The 11196-nt window shown below is 36.3% G+C and overlaps 1 protein-coding gene and 1 non-coding gene across 2 annotated transcripts; one reads left to right on the top strand and one right to left on the bottom strand.

Annotated features, from left to right (window-relative positions):
- Nucleotides 1–1234: 1234 nt before the first annotated feature.
- LOC107777680 (transcription factor TCP4) lies at nucleotides 1235–4237 on the top strand. The gene is made up of 2 exons (XM_016597767.2): nucleotides 1235–3753; nucleotides 3835–4237. Exon 1 carries the CDS (start codon nucleotides 2443–2445, stop codon nucleotides 3712–3714), a length of 1272 nt encoding a protein of 423 aa, XP_016453253.2. The 5' UTR covers nucleotides 1235–2442; the 3' UTR covers nucleotides 3715–3753; nucleotides 3835–4237.
- A 3121-nt stretch (nucleotides 4238–7358) lies between these two features.
- TRNAI-UAU (transfer RNA isoleucine (anticodon UAU)) lies at nucleotides 7359–7432 on the bottom strand. Its single transcript has one exon. It is a non-coding gene; the product is annotated as a tRNA-Ile (tRNA).
- Nucleotides 7433–11196: the final 3764 nt, after the last annotated feature.

The raw sequence follows: 11196 nt of genomic DNA, 5'->3' as shown, positions 1-11196 counted from the left end.
AAATACAGGGGTCTGACACGACCTGTCGGAAAGTAACGGCCAAATTTCGTCAATTAGGAACACTCGAGGGGATGTCACGTCCCCCTCTTTGCCCTAAAGTTTGTCACAAAATTGGTGGGACATTACGGCGTGACACGCTCATATGCATTGCTTTCTTTGTTCCTGCAAAAATTGCTTTATAGGGTCTAATATATTCCCCAAATTGACAAAACCTCTCCTCCTTTTTTTGGCTTTCCCTTCAATTGTTCCTATATATTGAAGTTTCTCTTCTTCTTTTTTTTCATCTAAAAGTTTACTTTTGTAATATAAATTACTATAAAATATCGTTGCACTAATTACACATTCTTAATACTGAGAAGATAGAAGCACTGAGTGATGATTTTGGGCATTCTCAAATAAGGTAAATTTTAAAGCGGATTGTTGAATTTACAGGAATGTTTGTCTATCCAATACAAATACCACTGAGTGCACTGGTCCACAGTGAAAGTAGTATACTTATCTTTTGTACTGGGAATTGGTAAATAATTAATAAAATTAAACCCCGAGAACGTACTGAGAATGTATAAAACATGAAGCCTTTTGTCTCCCAAATAAGAGTTTTGAGAAGTGTTATGGGCACTGTGACTGCATCTAAGCAGACATGGATTATAGGGAACAGTAATGCCTCACCTTCACCAAGATTTTGACACTATCTATGTCTGCACTTGCCTTTCTCTTTTTCCTTTTCCATTTCCTTAATCCTCAATTCCTATGAACCCATTCCCCAAAAAATATACTACTGGTATATCTTCTGTATACAATATTCTATTTTTATATTTGGTTAATATACTAGTATAAAAATTTCAGGCACATAGTATTGTGTTATGGACAATGAGAGTGATTGTTGAAGGAACATATTTAATAGTCAAGGACTTGGATAAAAAAAAATCCTAAACTGGAAGGAATGGATAAGTAATTTATTGGTCATTGGTGGAGGGCAACTAGACACAAGGACGTACAGTGTAAATTACATAGTCCAAAAATGAAAGCAGATAAAAAAATAGATGAGTGAAGCAATAAATAAAGAGAGAGGAGAAAAAAAGGTGTGATCTAGAGAAAACAGAAAAAAAAGCTGTAAGGTGTCACTTTCAGCATAGAAAAAGAAGTATAGTGGTCAATTTGAGCTAAATAACCAAATGGTTGTAACCTGTAACTAATTAGTTATATAAAAACTAAAAGGAAAAGCCTTGGGACAATCATACCAAGTGGGACACCAGACTTAAAAGGAAAAAAAAAAGACAACTCGATTCACTAAGTTTTTGCTATGTTCGGATCATTAGAACAACCGGATCACAAGGATTTTTGTACGCAACATTACTTTGCATTTCGTCAAGAGACTATTTTCACGACTTGAACTCACGACCTCCACTGGTTTACCAGTTATACCAAAACTTTCCTTCCAAAAACTCAGGAGAAGTGAAAAGAATTTTAGAGGGTAGAAATTGAACTAAGCTAGTTGTGGCCGAATGGCAAAAGGTAAAAGAGTTTTTGGATTGGTGATATCTGCTTTTTGGGCAGTACAAAAAAGTAAAAATAGCACAAGGTTAGCAGCAGCAGAGTTGCAGTACAGTAGAGAGAGAAGTGATGATGAGATTACAAAGACCTTTAATCTTTGTTACTGACCAAACACTGCAACCCTTAGCAGTGGCATCAAAGGGTCTCTAATAAGGGGATCCTCTGCTCCTCTTAATTACTCTGCTGTTGCCCTTATTCCCTTACCTTCTTCTCTATCTATCACCCTTTCCTTTGGAGTAGTAGCAGCAATTTTAGTACTAACAAAATCACCACTTTTCTTTATTTTGGCCCGTGCATATAGTATTACAGAAAGATACATAAGAGAGTTGCAGTCAAACATAAAAAGCTGTGAACAAAGAGAGAAAAATGGGTTAGGCTAATGTAGTGATGACATAAATATAGGCCTTTTTGTTATTTCTCGATGGAATTAGGAAAGTTGGATGGCAGAGCCTTTTGGGGGAGGCAGCAGAAGCAGAAGTATCAGATTTCAGAGTGGTGCCAGATACAGAACATCAAAGAAGAGGAGAGTTGTGAGGAAACAAAGCAGTAAATTAAAGTATAATCAATCAAAAGCTGGAACAAGAAAAGCACAACAAGGGTCTGAGTCTGGATCCTCACAGGAATCAACACCACCATTATCATCCCAACCAAAACCAAAACCAAGATTCATCTTTAAGACATGTAGTAGAAGAGGGAAAACTAGAAGAAGAAGAAGAAGAAAACCAAGACCCTTCAGAAAAAGAACCCCAATTTTACCTCTATCCTCAACAACAAGCATTTTTCCCCCACAACCATCAGCTGCTGCCACCACAACCCCAGCCTCCCAAGAAACGTTCATACTTCCCTTCATTGGAGCAAAACGTCGAACATGCAACATTGGGAGAAAAAATGGGAGACAGTCAACACCAAAATCACCGAACCACATCAAGATTAGGCCTAAGGAGTACTGTAGGCGAGATAGTAGAAGTTCAAGGTGGTCACATTGTAAGGTCTACAGGTCGCAAAGACCGCCACAGCAAGGTTTGCACAGCCAAAGGCCCAAGGGACCGCCGTGTACGCCTCTCTGCTCATACTGCTATTCAGTTCTACGATGTCCAAGACCGCCTTGGCTATGACCGTCCTAGTAAAGCTGTGGATTGGCTCATCAAAAAAGCCAAACCCGCCATTGATGAACTAGCTGAGTTACCCGCCTGGAAACCCACACTTGGTTCTGGTTCTATTTCTGTTTCTGCTGCAAACACTAGTAATCTTGAACAAGACCAATCTCAAGATGAGAACTTTACATTCCACCAAGAAAATGCTACTACTAGTTTTTTTGATAATGCTGCTGGCCCTTCTAATAAAAGGGCTATGACAACTCTGCGGAATGAAACCAATACTAGTGGTAGCTTTCTGCCTCCATCTTTAGAATCTGATGCTATTGCTGATACTATTAAGTCCTTTTTTCCAATGGGTTCTTCAACAGCAACAAATTCTTCAGCTATGCAGTTCCAGAGCTTCCACCAAGAGACTAACAATATGTTGTCAAGAACCAGTACTCAGAACCAAGATTTAAGGCTCTCTTTACAATTTCAAGATCCTATTTTGCTGCACCACCAAAACCAGCAAGCTCAACACCAACACCAACACCAACACCAAACCAATAATCATAGGGAAGAGGTTCAAGCACAAGTAGGCCACTTTACCCCACTTGGGTTTGATACCTCGGGTTGCTGGTCGTCTATGCATCAGCAGCAGCAGCAGCAACCAGTTGGGAGGGTGCAAAGACTTGCTTCTTGGAATGATAATAGAGACACTACTGCCCAAGATGGCGGGTACTTGTTCAATTCACAACCAGGGCCAGGGCCACCGCTGTTGCAGCAGCTATTTGGCGGCCAAAATCAGTTTTATACTCAGAGGGGACCCCTTCAGTCCAGTAACACACCTTCGGTTCGAGCATGGATTGACCCAACATCATCAGCCATTGCAATTGGCTCAGCTGATCAAGCAGTATTACCCGTGTATCATCATCCATCCACAATTCCTCCTGGTTATGGATTTGCCTCTGAATTAGGCGGATTCTCTGGGTTTCGTATTCCTGCTCGAATCCAAGGTGATGAAGAGGAGCAGGATGGTATATCCGATAAGCCATCCTCTGCTTCCTCTGATTCTCGCCATTGAGTTTGGCTCCGGCAATATTCTCTTTTTATCCACTGACAGGTAATCACTTCATAAATCTTGTTCAATATTCCATTTCATTCTTGAAATGTTGTTCACTGTTGCATTGAGCTCAATTTGCAGGAATATGATTTGCTTGAATAAAATTGGAAACTTACAGAAGTGATGCTGTAAGAGATCCTGGAGCTGGAAAATGAGAAAGTTCGTTATCGAGTCTGATTCAATGGCAAATGAACCGTGTTGAAATGAATCCTGATCATCTTTTCAGGTGGTTCTTCGATCCGGTCTAATATTATTAGTTATTAAAATGTTCTTTCTTTCCGTTGTTGTGTAATGGAGCTTTTCAAGCTCAACTGCTACTCTAGGAGTGATGATATGTGTTTAGACTTTTCATGTTGCTGCTGTTTGCTTTTATTTCATGAATTGGAGACTTTCAAGCTAGAAATGGTAATGTTCTGTTAACTATCTTCAAGTCTTGGGATTCCAATTGTAGAACCATTTCTCTCAATATTAAGGCATTCTTGAATGTGATGGAGTTCCTAGTTAACCTGATTGCTGTGACATTGATATTGTTGTCTTTCCAATTTTCTTCTCTTTACAGTAAAGGGTCAATTTTTCATGTAGGTGACCGAGAGATCTATCTTTGGTTTGATAGTTGCTTTACCACTTTCTGATAAAAACAGTTTATATTTCAACAACTTCTCAAAGCCTCAAAAGGAATTGAAAGAAATAATTATGGTCGTTTTAACATCCCTATCGCTGATAGGATTTTTGGGAGCATATTAAAAGTTTAAGTCATTTTCTGTGAACAGTTGGAGTAATTAGGGTGGGTTTGAGAGTGGTAATCTGAATGCTACTTTCAGCTTCAAACTTCCTTTTAGTGACTCCCATCACCTATTTTAGCTGTCTTAGCTTTTATGGTATAGATCATTAGATGCAAGACTAAACTTTATAGTAGATAAATAAGTCTTGAAAACATCACCTACCTAATTTCCTAACGTTGAAGGGTTTGGCAGCCATTCAAGTCCTTTTTTTTTTTGTGTGTGTTGGTGGTGGTGGTGGTGGTGGTTGGGGGGGGGGGGGTTCTTGTTCTTTTACCATCTAAAGGCAAGAATTTTCGTGATTGGATTACTTTTTGTGAAACCAAGTTACTCTCTTGTTAAATGAAAAGAGAAAGAAGCTGAATGAGAATTGTTTGCTATCCTTTAGTGTGTGTCAAGAGGTGATTCATGTTTGTGGTAACAAAGGGTTGATCAGAGTCAATAGTCATAGCCCCATAGAGCCCAAGTCATAAGGGTAGTTTAGCACACAAAGGATAAGTTGCATAGGAATGTAAACTTGTCAAAGGACAGCCGCAGCAACTAAAGAAAAAGGTTGTGTTAGATGAATGTAGGAAGGTAGAACTAAGTGGGGATAGCTAGGCTTCATAAATATGAGAAATTGAAGGGAACCAATCAATTGCTATGAAGGATGAATCAGAAACTGAATAATGGAAAGAACTACAGACACAGATACAACAAGGTATGGTACTTGGAAATCAATTTATGGTCCCCTCCCTCTGCAAATCTCAGTACACCTCATAAAAGTCTCTGTCTAGTGAGATACAACAAAGAGATTTTCCTATTCTCTTTTTGGGGTTTACTGTTTACTCAGTTGGGAAAATTTTTGTTACACATGTTGGTTCTATCAAGATGTTGACAATTGCTTTATTGTTGTCACTTCTTTATAGTAATTGACTATACTATCAAACGGGAGGAGAAATGGACTTCGATTTATGGAATAGTATGATGGTATCATGAGAAGGTGAGTCTTAGAGCTACGGTCAAGTTGTCTCGTGTGACTTATAGGTATAGGTCATTGGTTCTGGCTGGAATCATCCATTGATGCTTGTAAAGGTTGCTTACATTACACCCTCTTGGGTGAGGTTTTTCGTTGAATCCTGTGTGAATGCGAGATACTTTGTGTACCGGATTGTCCTTTTTATGATGGTATTATGAGATGTTTCTCTTAAGAAAGGTACACAAATTACAATAGTTGGGGCGTTGTCTAGTGTTTGTAGGAATTTTCTTTAATAGTTAAGAATTAGTAGTGTTTTAAGTTCCGCGTTTATTGTGGTGTAGATTATACCTTAATGCCATTTTTGTTAAGTAAGAGGGGATGGCCTACTAAAAGACAGACCAACTAATGGCTTTTATGGTATCATGAGTTGGAGCTTGGTTGTATTTTTGTTTTCTTTATTGAAAGTTTTGTATTCAGTGTTATAACTTTACCCATGTGGGATGACCGCTATTGCATTATAGGTTGAAGGAAATAAAAATGAAATCTTGTGACTGAACATGAATAACATACTGCAAAGTTGCCATCACCCATATTAATTATTTTCAACCTTTTCCTTTTCCCTCTTGCATTTTCTACCTTCTATCATAATCACCATCATATATAGTAGTCTGTATTTTATGTCAGTATAGAGCAGTATCAGTATGGAAAAGTGTACGTAGTCCAAAATATATTAGTCCAGTTAGGACCTTTTAAAAAATATCCAAAAAAACTTGAAAAAACCTCCTTAATTTGAGATATCATATCCTATGCTTGCTAGCCTTCTATAAGAGACGGTATAATAGTATTTACCAAATAAGCTCTGAGCGCAACTTGAATTTGGGCGGCAGTAACATCCTCAATCAGCTTGGTTGATTTTACGACTACTCTTTCTTGGGTCCGGTCGAGCCTCTCTGAAATTATATTCATGCGTCTCGTCTAACTTGAGTTGTTTCGGCGGGTCACTTTATTATGAAAAGAGAGGTTTCGCCCTTTCTGGCTCTTCTCCATGCTTCAGTTGTCAAGTATGATTTGATATAGTTTCAAAGTTTTAGGCTGGAGCCTTACGTCACAGAGCAAATGTTTTGTTTTCAAACTAGATTCGAAGAATGACATGGAATCGTCTTCCTAAAAATAAGAGTCATTCATTTGAAAAAATATAGTTTTCAATTGGCTGGTCGAATAACCAAAGTTTCTTGGATACTATTTCAGCATTGGTCAATCACCGGTGTTTCCATATCTGAGAATGAATTGAAACAATGAAGTTATCAATTAAATCAATAAAAGAAAGTTGATCCGAGAAGGGGTCTGCTTTGCTACAAGAAAACACAATGAATCAAGAATCTAGAATTAAGACTGTCGTGGAACGAGTTTGAATCAAGTATTCAAAGCACAAAAAGTTTCTTTGATACTAGCATATTCCAGGATATAAGCATTGGATGAACCAGTATAGAATATATTACCTAATCAGGCCACTCAATTTTCATGATTTCTAAAAAGTGAGTGAATATTCATCAGAACATAATGTAGTGTGTCAAACCTGAGGAGAAGGAATAAGGGATCTTCTGCTTTGTTTTAATTGATGTTAGCATCAAAATTGGAAAGAAAGAAACTATTTTCCTTTCTCCTTTCTTTTGAAAAAAAAAATGGTGGAGGAACAGAAAAAAAAAGATTGAGAATGAGTTTATCTTTTTCACTAAAAACTGACATCAGATTAGAACTACAGACTAGTTGAAGGATTGAGAATCCCGTTAATGTTTTTCCCTTAATTCAATTCCATGAAAATCAATGTCTCATCCACTTTCCACCTTCATAGAAATAACACAAAAATATGGTCCCGGCGGGGCTCGAACCCGCGACCTTCGGCTCATAAGACCAACGCTCTAACCAACTGAGCTACGGGACCTTAATTTTCCAGTTTAAGGAAAAGCATAAATTTGATAATTATTATATTAACTTTTAAAAATCGAGATAACAACATTATGAGGCTAATCATAATACAATTGTAGTAATAACACCAGAATGTGAATATTCAACGGTTGCTGCAAAAACAGTCAAAACCTTCTCCATAAAAGACTTTTCGTCAAAATAAGACTTGCTAAAGGTGTAAGAAATTAGAAGGGGAATAGTTTCTTCTTATTATGATATTCACTTTTGTTTACCCGAAAAACAGATAGAGTTGAATTTATACGTAGTTTTAAGCAGAGGCGGATCCAGGATTTAAATCATGTGGGTTCAATTTTAAGATTTTTAACATTGAACCCATTATATTTTTAAAGTTATGGGTTCATATCTACTATTTTTGCAATTTTAATGAATTTTTACATACAAATTTTTACTCCGCGTCGAAAGTTATGGGTTCAGTTGAACCCGTAACTAATACGCTACATCCGCCTCTGGTTCTAAGGATACGTGATATAACTTGATGCAAATTGAAAAAATAAGTAGAGATATATCGAATATTGATTGTAAAAAGAAATGAATACAAACTCAAATTGAGTAGAGAATGACCGATAAATAAACAAGATTGAATCAATATCCAAAGCCCCAAAAAGAATAATATTTGCTTATTTGTGTATAAATCTCAATAACCCCTAGATGCCAGAGTGTATGAATGTCTGAATGGATCCCTTTCACAAGCGATAGCCACTCTTAATATAGTGGATGAATTCTACTTTTGAGTATAATTAAAAATATATAGTGGGGATCCCATGATAAATTAGTTAATTAGCTTTTCCTTAATTTCCGCTGAGATTCTCTTCCCTAATGCGGCTACAACGGTTCTTTGTCTCTTGGCTCGCTTTCAATCTGGGTTGGTCTCGATATTGGTCGGTCTCTGGGTCTCGAGTTTGATATTGGCTCGAGCTCGATTGATCTCTGGGACTTGAACTCGATATTATAATGATGATCCTCGGCCTATCATGCTCCAATCTTGACTAATTACACGAAGGGCAAACTCAGTTTTGACCGTATACAACTTTCCTTCTAAAATAAAACCCATGCCACAAAATTGCTTTTCTTTTTTCTTTACTTTATTTTACAGCAATTTTTCTTTATAAAAAATATAAGCATGTAGCATAGCCTTTTTTCGTTTGAAAAAAAAAAAATAGTGTATTCACAATCATCTGCCTTGATCCGCTTGGCTACCTCTGCCCTCACAAGTCACACCTAGCACAGGTTGGAGAGTCTTTATTTTCAATCAAGTTACCATTGTAATTCATTGGATTGACTACCTAGGTGAATCCAATTTTTGGATTTTAATTAAATTGCGTGACAAGAGAAGAATGCTTACTTTGAACAGGAACAAAAAGATGATAATTGATACTTATAATTTTGAAAAGTCCTCGTAGGGTGGTTCAAATGTCTCGTTCAAACTGTGTAGTTGTGTGTGTGTGTGTGTGGGGGGGGGGGGGGGGGGCTATGTGTAAGGATTGCCACTAAGGTGACAATGAGATAGTAAAAACTTCCTTACATAATTATGAATTTATGATATCTCAATTCTAAATTGCATTGGAAGAATTAGTCAGTCAAATTACCATCAGAAATCTGCTCATTTGTGAGAAGGGAATAGCAATTGTAACACAAAAAGATTTTGGAACATCTTTACAAAAGGGAAAAAAGAAAGTGCAATATGATCACACTATGTTTGCATATATATAACAAAATCTTGGCACCATAAAATACCAAAACGAATATGCTATGCAAGGGGTCGGCTGTGGCTGAGCTGCTTGTTCGGCCCCTCATACACTTTCGGACAAATATTCTTTGTATTGTCTCCCATTATTTACTCTTGGGTTTGTTGAGGCTAAGGTAGGTCCACTTTGAAAGCCTAAATCTATTGGAAAAATTACACTCACTCTATAAGATAATAACCGATAAAATATATATTTTTTTATAAATTAACATATAATATACAAAAAATATAAATCGCTAGCGGAAGTTCCAAATATGTAACGTGCCCAAATTTATTGGCATATGGCAATGAAGATCGTGATGGATCTCTTTCCTGTTGGTTTGAGGATTCATAACAGATGTTATTGAATCTGCTATTAAGGAATAACATCAATTCTTGGAATAAGAGCTGTGAACTTCATAGCTTTGAGGGAGACTGTGCAGCCCTAAACCTTTACGTAATAGGATGCTTCTTTAATAGAGTTTGAAGCAAGGAGGAATCCCTCTTTTCGCTAATGAATATTTTAGTCGAAATAAGCAAATTTAGGTTGATGGGAGATAAGACAATTTTTCCCATTTTCCATGGAAAAGTATCGAAGAAATACGCACATTTAGAGCTGCGGGATGTGAAGGAATAGGATGTCCCATTAGAATGGGCCGAGACAATCGATGATTAGTTTAATATCTTGTGTTTTGAAACTCTAAAAAAAAGATTCCGATATATATTTCGTCGTGAAAATGTCACATTTTTATTTTAACTTAGTATCGATTCCAAATTAGTCAAAGCTGATTGTATGAAGTATCCTCTTTGTTCGCTTGCATCAGAAGCCTGTTTCGTGATTTGTACTTGTGTCGATGTTGATGTGGAAAACAGTATAGCCCAAATTAATAGCATGTTAGAAAAAATATCTTATTTAAGTATTTTTTTTCAAAAGTACTTTTCGAAAAAATACTTTTTTGGAGAAAATAAGTTTGTATTTGACTAATCAATTGAAAAACAATTTTGAACAACAATATGTGTTTGTCCAAACTTTTCAAAAAATACTTTTAAGTGTCAAATTATGAATAAGGACATGAATATATTTGCTTAATACTTAATGTTGTATAAATAGATAAATAATCACAAATATTTATTATTAAAGATAATAATTAAGTTTTTAAATTTTACTAGTCTATGAACACGTGCGTTGCACGTGTAGTCCATATCAATTTTCACAAAATGTGTATCAAAATAATTGTGATTACAAGTATATTGTATATAATAGCTTTTGTTTGAAACAGAATTATAAATTAAACTGTACAAAAAGTTACCACTATATTATTTTATGTAGAATTATATTAGTTTTATTTTATGAATACAAATATGTAATGTTGGTATATATTTTATCCTATTATCTCGGTTCGCTTTATTATTACCATAACTCTCATACATAAATATCCCTTTTATACTATAATACATAGTTTTTCATGTGATAAAATATGTTTTACAAAATATTTAACCATGAATTTTATCTAATGCAAAAAAAAAATGCATTGAAAATTATTTTAGAAAGAGGATGTAACGACCCGGCCGGTCGTTTCGAGAGTGATAGCCCTGTTTCTGCCATTTCCTGCTTCTTTTGTGTTCTTCAGCTATATTATAATATGTCGGATTAGTTAGTTCGGGTCCGGAATAGTTTCGGAGCTAAATTGAGACACTTAGTCTTTTTATTAGAAGCTTAAGTTGGAAAAGTCAAACATATATTGACTTATGTGTAAACGATCTCGGATTTGAATTCTGATGGTTCCTTAGCTCCGTTAGGTGATTTTGGACTTAGGAGCGCGTCCGGAATGTGATTTGGAGGTCCGTAGTAGAATTTGGCTTGAATTGGCGAAAGTTAGAATTCTAGCAATTTTGGTCGGCAGTGAAATTTTGATATCGGGGTCCGAATGGAATTTTAGAAGTTGGAGTAGGTTAGTGGTGTCATTTTTGACGTGTGTGTAAAATTTGAGGTCATT

This window comes from Nicotiana tabacum, chromosome 2 (assembly GCF_000715075.1).
Source record: "Nicotiana tabacum cultivar K326 chromosome 2, ASM71507v2, whole genome shotgun sequence".
NCBI classification, from domain to species: Eukaryota; Viridiplantae; Streptophyta; class Magnoliopsida; order Solanales; family Solanaceae; genus Nicotiana; species Nicotiana tabacum.
The sequence above is the reverse complement of the archived record's forward strand: the minus strand, read 5'-3'. Positions and strand labels throughout refer to the sequence as shown.

Bases quoted from the DNA above. Each gene is read 5' to 3' on its own strand.
- LOC107777680 (XM_016597767.2), top strand. From the start codon at position 2,443: ATGGGAGACAGTCAACACCAAAATCACCGAACCACATCAAGATTAGGC.